Raw genomic sequence first — 13,804 nt, forward strand, 5'->3', positions numbered from 1 at the left:
ACGGTGTGTGCTATAAAAACCACAAGATAGAAGTGAAAACTTCATTAAGGCAAGGTTAATTATACGAAATAGTTTTTGATACATACATATTATCTATATATATAAAAGAGAATGTATGTTTGTATGTTCCCTAATAACTCCTAAACTATTCGACCGATCTCAATGAAATCTTTTGTAATAGATTCGTTGAAGCTCAAGGAAGGCCAGGTCAGCTAGCATAATATACGTTCAACATAACAGGTTCATACATATCCATAACAAAAAACAATTAATAATTAAACTCTGGTGTTCAACTACTAATACGTTGGATGAAGGCAGCGCTGGACCGATCGTCATGGAAATCTTTGGGGTAGGCCTTTGTCCAGCATTGGACGTCTTCCGGCTTATGATGATGTTCAACTCTAGCAAACAACTTAAAAAAAACAGACGGTCTTGTCCAGAGCGTCGAATAAAAATTTGGATCTCAATGGGAGACATGTGCAGACTCTTCAAGATCTGTGCAAATGTTTCAGATCAGTTCTAGAAACTTTTGCTTTCTGCAGTAACATTACGAAGGATTTATAATGGAGAGAAAGTGAGACTATTAGCTAACAGAATACTTTCTACAAATTATCTCAACATCTCATCTAAATGAAAATCATGTGTTTCATATTGCCGCTTGCTAATTGCTGCGTCGATCTATAAATTATAATGACATAAGTGAAAAAGTGTCATTGTTGAACTCGTAAAAGTGGATTCTATCGAAACGTAGGCTCAATTCATGCTGCGGTTAAATAATCTATATATATAAAAATTAATTGCTGTTCGTTAGTCTCGCTAAAACTCGAGAACGGCTGGACCGATTTGGCTAATTTTGGTCTTAAATTATTTGTGGAAATCCAGAGAGGGTTTAAAAGGTGAATAAATAGGAAAATGCTGCTAAATTAAATAAAAACAACAAATTTGTTTTTACTTTGATGTGTCCATACATAATTTCTATGAGAGAATTTATTGACGCACGGTTTGACAGATCTGCTGTGAAACAATTTCATTACGACAGCAGGGTGCATATTTTACGAAGTAATTTTTGATTTTATGATATATTATTGACAAATTCATATAATAACATTATTTTATTTATTATATACAGAACAACGTCTGTCGGGTCAGCTAGTTGATTACTTATTTTAGCTTACCTATATTCTACTTTTAGGTACCTACTTATATCTTTTTTCTCTCACTTTTTTAGACTTACTTACGATTTGCTCTTTTTTTAAGTTTTGTTACGTTCTACAATTATTAATAAGTTTCCACTATGTACGCAACTTATTTGAGTGGGTCCCAAAATACATGCATTCTCGCCATCCTCCTTTATAAGGGTATTTTCCTTTGAGCTAGAAGCTATTATTGTCACATACAAGAGCTAGAGCTAGCTTTCGTGACAATAATAATAATTATTCTCGACCACTCATCTTAGATAAACTAGAGCGCTCTAACTGTGTTTCCATATATTCATATTTAAAGTAAGTATATGTTTCTTCATTCATATTCAAAAACAATATTATTGGATATATCTCCGCAATTAAGTAAGAGTTGCTAATAAGTGAAACAACAGCTATGTAAAATCAACTTTATTGTGTGTAAGTACGATAATACAATGTTGATGTAGTTAAATATAAGGATACAATGTAACAAGAGTGGGTGTATGATAAATTACAATACACATTTGAGAAGAATGTGCTTATTAAATGGTTATAAAAATTTATAAAGTTAAAAACAGATCAGAAGATAAATTTAACTCAGCTTCACACTTGCTTGTACCCACCGACATCTATTGTACTTTAGGTACAGTAGATGTCGGTGCTTGTACCACATTATAAAGAATATATAATATATTATACTATTAACTATGTGCCTGTGTGAATGCCGGAACAGTTACAGACATATGCGTCTACATCTTAGGCTATCAGTCATATCCCGATAAGCTATGCCATAGCCAGTTGCATCTCAGATCAAAATATTGTCACTATTGTAAGGGGCCTGACAACTCGACTTTAAATCGTTTTCCCTCGGGATCTAAAAAAATCAAGTTTAATTCTTATTGCATACATACGCTACGATGACATACAGAACGCAGATAATTTGTTCGCTATCTTTGGGACTTATCAGAAAGGGCAATGGAGAGGGCTATGGTCGAACTTACCCTGATAGATTGAATCGGAAATGAGGAGATCTGTAGGAGAAATAAAGTCACCGACATAGCTTGGATAATTGCGAAACTAAAGTGGCAGTGGGCAGGGCACATAGATCAAAGGACAGATAGCCGCCCATTGGGCCAGTAAAGTCCTCGAATGACGACCACGTACTGAAAGACGCATGGCCCGAATAGGTTGGATGAGGGCAGCGCCGCACCGATGGAAATTTTTGGGGGAGTCCTTTGTGCATTAGGGGACGTAAACCTGCTAAAATGGTGATGATTATACGCTATAGCTTTTCTGTGCCGCTGACAATAGACATCGAGGGCTAAGGCGTGAAAGTGTAATATTTTCATTTCATTTAAACAAGTAAGTAATGATACACTGATGTTAATTTAAAACAACTTCATTAGACGACGCTCAAAAGAATTATAGGACGAATTTCGGACCTATTAGTACTTGTATCAATCGCCGGCATACAATTCTTTATCAATTCTTCAGCAAGCTTTCCATCTCGCTTACACATAGACGCGCAATTAAGGCACAGTGTATTAACAGATTTGAGTTCGATGTCCGAAAAAATTTCTGCTTCGCGACTTCATTTGTAGCTTTAAGTAATTATAAGAATAACTAACTATAATCTTAACTAATTAGTTTATATCTTTGGCCTTTGCCTAATATTTAATACTTATTATTTAATGAAAACTTCAAACGCATTTAATCATAGGCTTACGTAATTAGTTTTTGTAATGTGCGTACGATCCACAAGAAAGCCGTTATTTTGGCAAAAATTATAAACTCTACTATTTTCATTATAAACTTATTTATTTTTAATACTTAATATGTATGACCTTTATTAAATTCGGCCAAATACTGTTCTTATTATAATATATAGAATATTATAATATATAATTTTTTTACCTGTTGCAGGATCTAGACATTAAATACCACACGAAAGGGAAAAAGTGTATGAGGCGCATAGGCCTTATAAGTCTGATAGAAAATGTGATGTCCCATGTATGTACAAGGCAATAATAAGAATAAAGATGTCCGTTACTTTTAAATTAATCGTCTGCATATCCATATTTTTCTACTATAAAAAAATTAATATGGATATGACGAAAATACATTTCAACGGTACGTTTAATTTGGGTATAACTGTATCACATGTTATAAGCCGTTAACTATTCCTTATAAGTCTGTCGAGCGAATTCCAGCTGCAAGAATAATCAATTTGCAGGTGTCCGTATCTTGAAAGGTGGAAGTTGTCAGGTGCTGCTTTGGGCATAGGCCGTGCCCAATCTTCATACTCAGGTCTCTCATATGGATATTGTTCGTATGCATCTGCCATCCTGCGAAATATTTATAATTTTAATTAAGTCCTTTTTGTGCACACATATAAAATTTAGATTGTTAATTTATTTGTAGTTATATTTTCTCATAGTCAACCAAGAAGTAAAGATCCATTGGACTTGTGTAGGTATACAACAAACTAAGGCTGAGACTATAAAGCTTACTAAGACTTTGCTCAGCCATTACATAGGTAAGGCTTAGGTGAGAGTGATGTGACGCGAACTAGACTTTTGGATTGGGCTGTCTGCTGTCGAGTGACTTACGGCCGTTCCCAATATAGAAACTATCTACAGATGGAGATAAATTACTTCCTTCTACTGTCAGTAATTAGCTGTCAATAATCTGAAGCTGTCCCAATATAACTGATAAGTCAGTCTTATCGCCTTATTATTGGGACGTGTGAATTGCAATTTCCATACAAACTTCTATCGCTGGTAAGCTATACGTCGTCCCATTGACAGACGGCGTGTACGGATAAGGTGAGTTACCGTCGATAAGTTTTGTGACAGAAAAGTCAACGATAGTTACGATTTTTATCTCAAGTGAGAGAAAGACTGAATATTGGGAACGACTGTTACGGCCGTTTTTAATGAGGTATGTCTAATTACGGATATATTGCTCATCACCGTTTAATGACAAGATCTTATCTATCCATAGTTATGTCCAATATAGTTTTATTATTAGTTATAGTCCAATGCTATCTGTCGATAGGTTATTGAAATGTAAGTAAGCGTAAAAGGATAGATTTGTCTACCTGTAGTAAGTTAAACTAAGGATAGATAGGTTATTGAAAACGGCCGTACAAAAACAATATCATAGAATATGCTAAGCTTACACTCAGTTAAGTTTTACGTAAGTAAATTCTGAGCAAAGTCTAATTACACTCTATAGATCTCAGCCTACGACTCTCTCATTTGCCGTACCATTTGCGAAATTGGAACCTTTTATATATCCTCATTAAATGTTAAGCTTAATACAAAGAGGCCCCTAGGCTAACTGCTGCAGGGATAAATGTGGCTTATCAAGACAAAGTTGGAATTCTCAAGAATGTAGCAGAGGCATAAGGCCTTCTAAGAGTTCACACAGTAGCCATAATCGGTACCGTGACATGAATATGAAACCTGTATATGAGAATAATATCCGGTTGCATAATGATCACTTACATGGCGGTCAATAGATGGTTAGTGATCATATACGATACTTCAACATTTATAAGACCATTATAGAGGATTTAATAAGTGTATAGGTAGTAAACGGAAGTACCTAAGTACCTACCTATACTTACAATTTCTGTAGTAATCGCAGAAAAGATGATTTTTTATGAGAATAAGAGTCTGGTGGTAATTGATACGCTCTGCCCATTACAATACAGTGGCGCTCAGGATTCTTGAAATACCCAAAAATTCTGAGCGGTACTACAACAGCTGCACTCGTCACCTTCGAGACATAAGATGTCAAGTCTCATTCGCCCAGTAATTTCCCTAGCTATGGCGCCCTTCGGACCGAAACACAGTAATGCTTACACATTACTGGTAAAGATGATTATTTGCTGCGGCATTTTGAATGGCAATAATTAATCTACAAAATTGCGAATTACTATATCGAATAGCTACATATATACTAGAATTATTTATAGTAAGTAAGTAGGTATGATAATATTATTGTCACTGTAGTTTCACATTTCAAATAAGGCATGTAGCTGTTAAGGTATAGTATTAATCAGTTATATAATGTTACTGATATCTGCTATATTACAAGCTTTCGCCAGTACTTGTCGAACTATTATTCGCTCCAAATATTCGCACAAATGCACTGACTAATTTGAAACCATCATTAGCATTCGCAACAAATTTTTTCGCCAATTTTCGCTCCAAATATTTGACCAAATGCACAAACTAGTACAAAGCAGGCTAGTTCAATATACATGTTTCACAAACATTCCAAAAGGCAATTAAACCAGCTGATATGTATTAATTATAATAATTGTGCACATAAAATCCCTGAAGCATATCAACATCGTGATGCCTTGTACGGATTAGATAACAAATAAAACTTCCTAGCGACTTCGTTGCAAACAGCAGTATTTGATGTTACGAATGTAAACACGAGTAATGGAACTTTCTAGATGGCTTAAAAATGATCACGCAATCAACAACTAGACGTGAAATTACAGTCTACGCTTACCTTTAAAGAAACCAACCATTCAATATTAGTTCAGTACCTAATTAAGAACGTTTTACCGAAGATGAAGAGAAAAACATGGAGTCGATCTGATTTAAAAACTTGCAAGCAAACTAAGCCGATTTCCATAGTTTATCGAAAACTTCAGTGCTTATTGCTAACAATTTTGTGTCTTTATTGAGTATAATTATTTTATAATGGAGTCTGTTCTCGTCAAGATACATCAACTGTTTACTGCCAAGCTGTCTTCGTGTTAATGTGGCTTTCGGTCGTGTATAGAATTAGCAGGTGGTATGTCGGTGTTAATCACGGTGGAATTGTATCCCTTTAATTTTACTTAAATTTCTTAGGTTTTACTTTAATTAAATTTTAATTCTTTGGGCAATAATATTTCTACAATTAGTAAATGTTGTGTTTAGTTGTAAGTATATTTGTGTATTATGTGGAATTCAGTGGCAAGAAATAAAAACATAGCGGTAGAAACCATGAAGCAAACAGGATTATCAACAAAAGACAATATAATAATCTTTTAACTTTCGTGGTGATAAAGTTAGATTTCAATAAATCAGGTGAAATCGTAATTGTTGAAGGTAAAACTAATGTAAAGACTGTGTTTAATTGCAGAATCATCTACGAATCTCCTTGCGTGCAGATCACGAAAATTGAAGAACAAAAACTTAATGCAGAATCAAAGACCGTGACTCGGGAATGCTGTATCTGATTAAGAAACAACATTATTTATAATATCATTCCGATTTCGTGATTACTAATAATTTCACATAATTAACTACTTAGTTTGTTATGTACGGGACATTGTAAGATGAATTACTAAGTGGGTATTTAATGAACTAAATTACCGAGATGATTATTTAATTATAGCCAAAATAGCTTCGTTACATAATGTCGACTTGCGACATAATTTGCAACTTAAACGGTACAGATATATGTTACCAAAATATTTTAAATAGACCGTATACTTATTAAAATTATCCTTCAGATGCGACTTTTAATATTATAATATATCATTCACACAACACTTTTAAACAGTCAGTGTGAGTGGCAGTTCCATAGACTTACAATATACTAGCATAATGACAAACGAAGTGTGCGAGAGAGAAGAAAGCCTCTAAAGCAGACACAGCAAGATAGAAAAGGAAACGAATCTATTGTGATTGACAAGTCGTAAACAGTCAGCCAAGCTTGGCATTGACTCCTTAGTTTTTTGAATATTAAACCACTATCTAACGCATCTAGCCTATTGTATTTTGACTCTTTCTTGAATTTGTGAATATTACTTAATATTCAATCAGACAATTTTTAAGTTAATTGCTGACGCTTTTCAATATGTATTGCATTATTTGCATCACTTTTTAAATGTGTTTTAAATAATATGTATTTATATTATTTGTTAACTAACCAGTTCATTTAAACAGTAGAATAGTAGAAAAACACTAAGTTTACTGGAATAAAAACTAAAGATTCACCGGAAGTAATGAATCCTATATTAACTTTTACTAGTGACTGGACGCGTAAATTCTCATTCCCATGAATAGGAATTCCACGGAAAACATTAGACAGCAAAAAGGTCAATATTATGGCATTATGTCGGAGTGGAGGTAAACACTGTATGTAAGTACGATAACGCTGTATCCATCGTGTGAACAAACATGGGTTTTTGTTTACTGCGAATGAAAGTTGCATCTGTGAGAATTTTGCACGATTCTTGTTTACGCGGAGAAACTTGTTTCTACGATTGACCTAGGTCCATTAACTATACAATAGGAAGCAGTACCTTCGGTTGCAATTTTATCAGCAGTTATTTATGGAGTTGGAGAACAAGCTAACGTACGCCTGGCACCTGACTGGAGGATATAACAATAATAGAGGAATCATAGGCGCCTTTGTTCACGCTTTGTTTAAGATATTCATTTCGTATCGACCTGGAAATACTGCGCAAGGAAGGTTATTTAACAGTTTTGTTGAGTACGATGATATTTTAGTTTGAGGTGATGTCGGAATCCGAAAGCAGCTCGCTTGACCTGATGCTGACGCCACTTGACACTCACCGTGATATATACAGAGAAATAGAAGATGCATAGTATTTTTTTATAACAATAAGGAACGAGACGAGCTGCTTTCATCAGTGTCGCTTAGGATTCCTGAAAAACCCAAAAATTCTGAGCGAAACTTCAATTCCGCTCGTCACCTTGAAACATAAGATGTTAAGTCTTATTTGCGCAGTAATTTCACTGGCTACGGCGCCCTTCAGACCGAAACACAGTAAAGCTTACACATTACTGCTTTACGACAGAAAAAGGCGCTGCTGTGGTACTCACAATCTAGCCGGCATGTCATCCAGTGCAAAGGAGCCTGCGACTGGTAAATGCCCTTATAGTCGCCTCTTACGATACACTTAGAACTTCCCTATTCCCTAGTGAAGCGATATTTCTATACAACGACAAATGGAGCTGTTAGCGAGGGTTGGATGGGCGACAATTTCAGCAGCTCTGCGTTGCACGCGATCAAATGATTGGAGCTAATATGGAGTGCATCAAAACAGAGATTTAGCCAGCAGTAGACCATATATGAGCGGACCTCCACCTGAGGAGCGAGGGCCAGCCTATGGGCCTGCGTTATTTATTGCCTCATTCTTTAATCTAAGCAGTTTCCATGAAGCCTATTTGTCTATTAGACTCCCTCTATTATAAGCTTCGATGAAGCATCTGTAAATAATTGTAAGTACAAGATGCAAAAGAATTTCAATCAATATGAATCATCTGGACGTTGAACTTGTTCACATAAAATATTCTATATTTTATGGTATTTGAAGGCAAAGGAAGGTGTCATGGATTTTTTACATTTAGTATCAAACAAATCTTATTACTCAGCGAAATAGGGGCCATCCTTAAATTACATCACACGTTAAGGGGGAGGGAGGGGGTTGATGAGGTGTGACAGGGGGCAGGGAGGGGTCCCAAATTTTGTGACATTACGTACATATTTTCACAATATAATATTTTATACCTAAGTATTACAACACTAGGTTATTCGGTGTTGTAATACTTTGATATAATAATATATACTATGCTAAACTTGCAAATATAATATATTTTGAATTTTTTCTGTTTTGTTAATTTTCATGCCTTTGTTTGATTTAATGTTCATTTTATTGAAAAATAATTTAAATGGAAAAGAAAATAATTTCGGAACAGCTGCTGTTTAAACATAAATTTCTAAATGTTAAATTGAGAAATATGTGACATCACACTAGGTAAGGGGGGGGGGGGGGTCTGACAATTGTAACCGTTACGTTATTTATTGATGGCCCTATATCTGTCCGTCGCTATACATTTTAATTTGTTACCGTTCGACTAGAAATTACCGTTTTTAATATACCGCCCCCTCTAGTTCTACTTCTAGTCTCAGTACGACGGGCCCAGGCTAATGTGATTGGAGTCTGAGAGTTGATAACAAGGTAAGTACCTAGAATGTCTTCTGTATTTCTCGTAACTCGGATGTGGTGGCAGTGGTAGATAGTCAGGACGTGGTGCAGACACACGAGGCCTGGAAGGCGCGTACCCTGGATGAGGTACCGGCGCTGGACCATACATGCTTTCGTACATCATCGGATGAGGAATGTACATGGGTTCTTCACAATACACCGAACGTCTTCTTTCTATTTCATCTGTAAATTATAACGTAAGATAAAGGCTGTTTTGCTAGGTATATACATTAATAAAAAAATTAGCTAACGAACTAAAAACAAAAACGAACAAATAAATTCATAAAAATTGGTCAAGCCGTCTCGCAGGAGTTTTGTGACAAACACTTAACACGATTTTTTAACTATAATAGGTAATATATAATGAATTCAGATATCGTTGTAATATTTTAGCCATGGATGTATATAAACCTAATATTTAATCGAGAATGGTCGATGGATGTAGGTCACAACTACAGACTATTACTTATACTATTTCATACTTAGGCGCCAAATTTAATGTGACAGTGTTGTATATAGTATTTGTTTCTAAATATATTATAAATATTAAATATTGTAATATAAAAACTTTAAATTAATAAATAAAACTTTTGTGATGTATTATTTTATTTTAATGTTAAGTAAAACACTACAATCGTTATTTAAGTTAATAATATTTTAAATCCTGTCATGCATGCATAAAGGAATGCCATTAAAAACAGTAAAAAAACCAAGTCTCACAACTCAGTTCTTCTACAGTAAAAAGTTGTGAGATCCATGTAAGACCAAGTCGGTCAATTTATTTAGTCCCTACTTAATATATAAACATAACTTGTAAAAAAACCAAGTCTCACAACTCAGTTCTTCTACCGTAAAAAGTTGTGAGATCCATGTAAGACCAAGTCGGTCAATTTATTTAGTCCCTACTTAACATATAAACATAACTTGTAAAAAACCAAGTCTCATAACCCAGTTCTTCTACCGTAAAAAGTTGTGAGATCCATGTAAGACCAAGTCGGTCAATTTATTTAGTTCCTACTTAACATATAAACATAACTTGTAAAAAACCAAGTCTCATAACCCAGTTCTTCTACCGTAAAAAGTTGTGAGATCCATGTAAGACCAAGTCGGTCAATTTATTTAGTCCCTACTTAATTTACGTAGCTAATTACGTTATAACTTAACCTCCTGACTGCTGCCGTTCTCTGTTATTTGTTTAGCACACAATAATTTAAGTTTTAACGTAATTAGCTAGTCTAACAACATCTTATAGTGACCATATCAAAATTGAAAATATTTTATGCTTTAAATAAATAGGTTGACTTGGCTTTTTAAGGTTTTAGTATATTAATAACTAGCTGACCCGGCAAACGTTGTTTTGCCATATAAATTATTTTTAGAGTTAGACCGTTTCTTGGACATTGCAACATTTTTTTTTTCTAAAATAAAAGAATTTTTCTAAAATAAACGTAGCCTAAGTTACTCCTTATTACATCAGCTACCTGCTAATAAAAGTCCCGTCAAAATCGGTCCAGCCATTTCAGAGATTAGAACTAAAAGACAGACAGATAGACAAAAATTGTAAAAAATGTTATTTTGGTGTATGTACCGTATATATATTCATATACATGTTGTAAAAAACGGTTATTTACATATTAAAAACAGGCACTCCAATTTTATTTATATGTATAGATGATATGTTGATGATTAGTTACCCGGAACTTTAAATTTTTTGACTTAGAAATACCTATATATTCGAAATACAAATACTAATAATTTATACGATGAGCGGGCGCGGGGTATTAAATTAATGTGACAAACAACGTTTGCCGGGTAAGCACTTGTACGATTTATAAAAGGGGCCCACTTACTAGTTCTTGCATTCGTTCTTCTCAGGTCTGGGGCATGTCGTTTCAAACAAACAGTGTATATTTGTATATTTGGCGCTCAAATAGCGATTTAAAACAAGTATATTGAATATGAGGTGTTGTAATTTGTGAATTTTGAAGTATCTGCCTGTGCGTATTACCAGAGGGAGGCTCCTTTGCATAGGGTGCTGGCTAGATTTTGGGTACCACGACGGCACCTATTTTTGCCGTGAAGCAGTAATCAAGGAAACGAGCGCAATTGTCGTGCCGCTCAGAATATATTGATTTTTCAAGAATTCTGGGCGGCAATGCATTATTATGGGTATGACATATCAATCGAAGGCACTCTTTATGGAGTTTTCATTTTCGGTGGTTCGTTGCCACGTGGTAATTTATATTAATCATTCCGCGCATTCGCGCTCTGTATATACATAAATATACTTTGACAGATAGTTACGCTACGGGTTAACAGCGGGAATCGAATCCATTATGTTGCTCGACACCAGAACTCGACTACCGGGTACTATTGTTAACGAACAATAGTTAGTTTATATCAGATATTATATTGTGTCAGTAACCTTAGCTATACTGATCATATGGTGCTTCTCAGCCCCTCGATCAAGGGGTTGAGGAAGCTGCTTTCAGTCTGTGAGCATTATGCTAATGCTCATGGTCTGAAATATAACGTTTCCAAAACCAAAATGATGGTGTTCCCTGCAGGTGGAGGTCCGGATAGGGTACTTGAGGTATATCTAAACGGAGCGGTTATTACTGTTGTTAAGCAGTTCAAATTTAGGTCACGTGCTTACGGAGAGGCTGCAAGATGACGAAGATATCGAGCGAGAACGAAGGGCCCTCGCTGTCAGAGGAAACATGCTTGCGCGACGATTCGCTAAATGCAGTAGGGATGTAAAGACTACTCTATTCCAAGCTTACTGCCTAGGCATGTACACCTGTCAGCTGTGGGTAACATTTACACACAAAGCATTTAGAAGAATAAGGGTCCAGTATAATGATACATACAGGGCCCTTATGAGTCTTCCGAGATGCTGCAGCGCATCAGGTATGTTCGTGGAGGGTGGGGTCCCTGACTTCTTCGCTGTGATAAGAACGAGAGTCGCGACATTTTGAAGTCGATTGCGCAGCTCAAAAAATAAAATTCTCACGGCTATATCTGACGTTATCAGGAGCCCTTTATATAAACGATGGATATCTGTTCACATGGAGAATAACAAAAAATAAATTGGACATGTAATTAATCCTTTATCCTTTTCTTATTTCAGAAGATAGCGGGGGGACTCATTTTTCACATTCAAACCCCAAAAATTTATTGTTTTTTTTTCTATTTTGTATAAAAATTTTAATACGATTTACAGAATACATCTACTTACCAAGCTTCAACAGTATAATTATTTTAGTTTCGGAAAAAAGTGGCTGTGACATAAGGACGGACAGACATGGCGAATCTATAAGGGTTCCATTTTTTGCCATTTGGCTAACGGAACCCTAAAAACGGTGTATGCTTAAGATTTTCGATACAGTTGATACAATGAATACCTGAACAAGGCTTTCATAATACGGAATACAATTTAAAGAAAAAGTATTTTTTCTTTGTTTTATATTCATAGAGTAGGTAATTTACAAAATATTATTTAATCATAATTGTGTATTACTCTGGTAAATTTTTCTTCATGCTCCTCCTCCAACATCTTTATAATTTACGTTTTGTAAAAGTTCTAATTTCAAAAAGACAGTTCTTATTGCAACTATTAAAAATTCTGAGGTTGTCTAAAAGAACAAAGAGTAAGTACTTACGCATGGGCCCGTAGCCGTACAAAGAGCCCTCATGGTAATCCGGCACCATAGCCCTAGAATGTCTTCTACCATAAATCTGATAGTCGGGCGCAACCATTTCCTCAGGTATCATTCTCTTCACCGGAGTTCTATCTTCACACGCATCATAATTTTTCGTTGGTACATAATAAAAACTGCCACTAACTGGTTCGCCGGCAAAAGAATTCAGATGTTCTTCACTAGACACCGGGGATTCACCCTGCATTTTTAAATACGCGTCGTTATCCCATGGGTCGAGATACATTCTGTTATTAGACGGGCATCGCTCGTCTTCGCTGTCGAAATCCACTGCAGTCCAATAAGGGCTACTGGCGTGTCCAGGCATTGTTATTGCACACTTGTCCTTGAAACGGCAGCACAAGAATGGAAGTTATTTACCACAAGCACGTACAAACTCTAACCGCACATGGCTGCAACTTATGAGACTTATTATTTGCTAACACTTAATTATTCTGACCACGAAACGCGATCTATTCGCGGTTAATTTATTCAAGACATCGGAGCGCACGATGCGTGCTCACCGCTGGCGGGTGAGTTTCAAATTAAAGTATATAGCTATGTACGATGTGAACGTATTTCGTTTCGCTACAACCTTACTTTACGACACATCCACTACTATAATTATTGCCATTGCTACTTGTACTATTATATATTCCATGCTATTACCACCATTGCATAAGAAAATGGTTTATAGGTACGTACTTAGGTGTGTATTAAACGAAACTAAAATTTAAGTTGCGAGGTTTGTTTCTTCCAGTCTCACTGTTTATTACTTGCCATGTTGATTTTATTTTATCTGAGCTATTTTTAATTTTATTACTAAATGTTCACATTAGTAGTACTATAGATAATTTATTAATTGACTTGTTAGTGGCTTGAAATTAGAATACATA

At 35.4% G+C, this 13,804-nt stretch overlaps 1 protein-coding gene across 1 annotated transcript; it reads right to left on the bottom strand.

Annotated features, from left to right (window-relative positions):
* Positions 1 to 1,595: 1,595 nt before the first annotated feature.
* Positions 1,596 to 13,429, bottom strand: LOC126967454 (uncharacterized). The gene is made up of 3 exons (XM_050811921.1): positions 12,873 to 13,429; positions 9,192 to 9,393; positions 1,596 to 3,526 (listed from the first exon to the last, which is right to left on the bottom strand). The coding sequence occupies exons 1-3, from the start codon at positions 13,234 to 13,236 to the stop codon at positions 3,355 to 3,357; spliced, it is 738 nt and encodes a 245-aa protein (XP_050667878.1). The 5' UTR covers positions 13,237 to 13,429; the 3' UTR covers positions 1,596 to 3,354.
* Positions 13,430 to 13,804: the final 375 nt, after the last annotated feature.

The sequence above is a fragment of the Leptidea sinapis genome, chromosome 13 (genome assembly GCF_905404315.1).
Source record: "Leptidea sinapis chromosome 13, ilLepSina1.1, whole genome shotgun sequence".
Classification (NCBI taxonomy): Eukaryota; Metazoa; Arthropoda; class Insecta; order Lepidoptera; family Pieridae; genus Leptidea; species Leptidea sinapis.

What these genes read in the sequence shown, in the direction of transcription:
- LOC126967454 (XM_050811921.1), bottom strand. Translation starts at nt 13,236, where the DNA reads ATGCCTGGACACGCCAGTAGCCCTTATTGGACTGCAGTGGATTTCGAC. An exon ending in GTACGGCTACGGGCCCATGC is followed by an intron (nt 9,394 to 12,872) that starts GTAAGTACTTAC and finishes TATAATTTACAG; the next exon opens with ATGAAATAGAAAGAAGACGT. An exon ending in AAATACAGAAGACATTCTAG is followed by an intron (nt 3,527 to 9,191) that starts GTACTTACCTTG and finishes AATATTTCGCAG; the next exon opens with GATGGCAGATGCATACGAAC.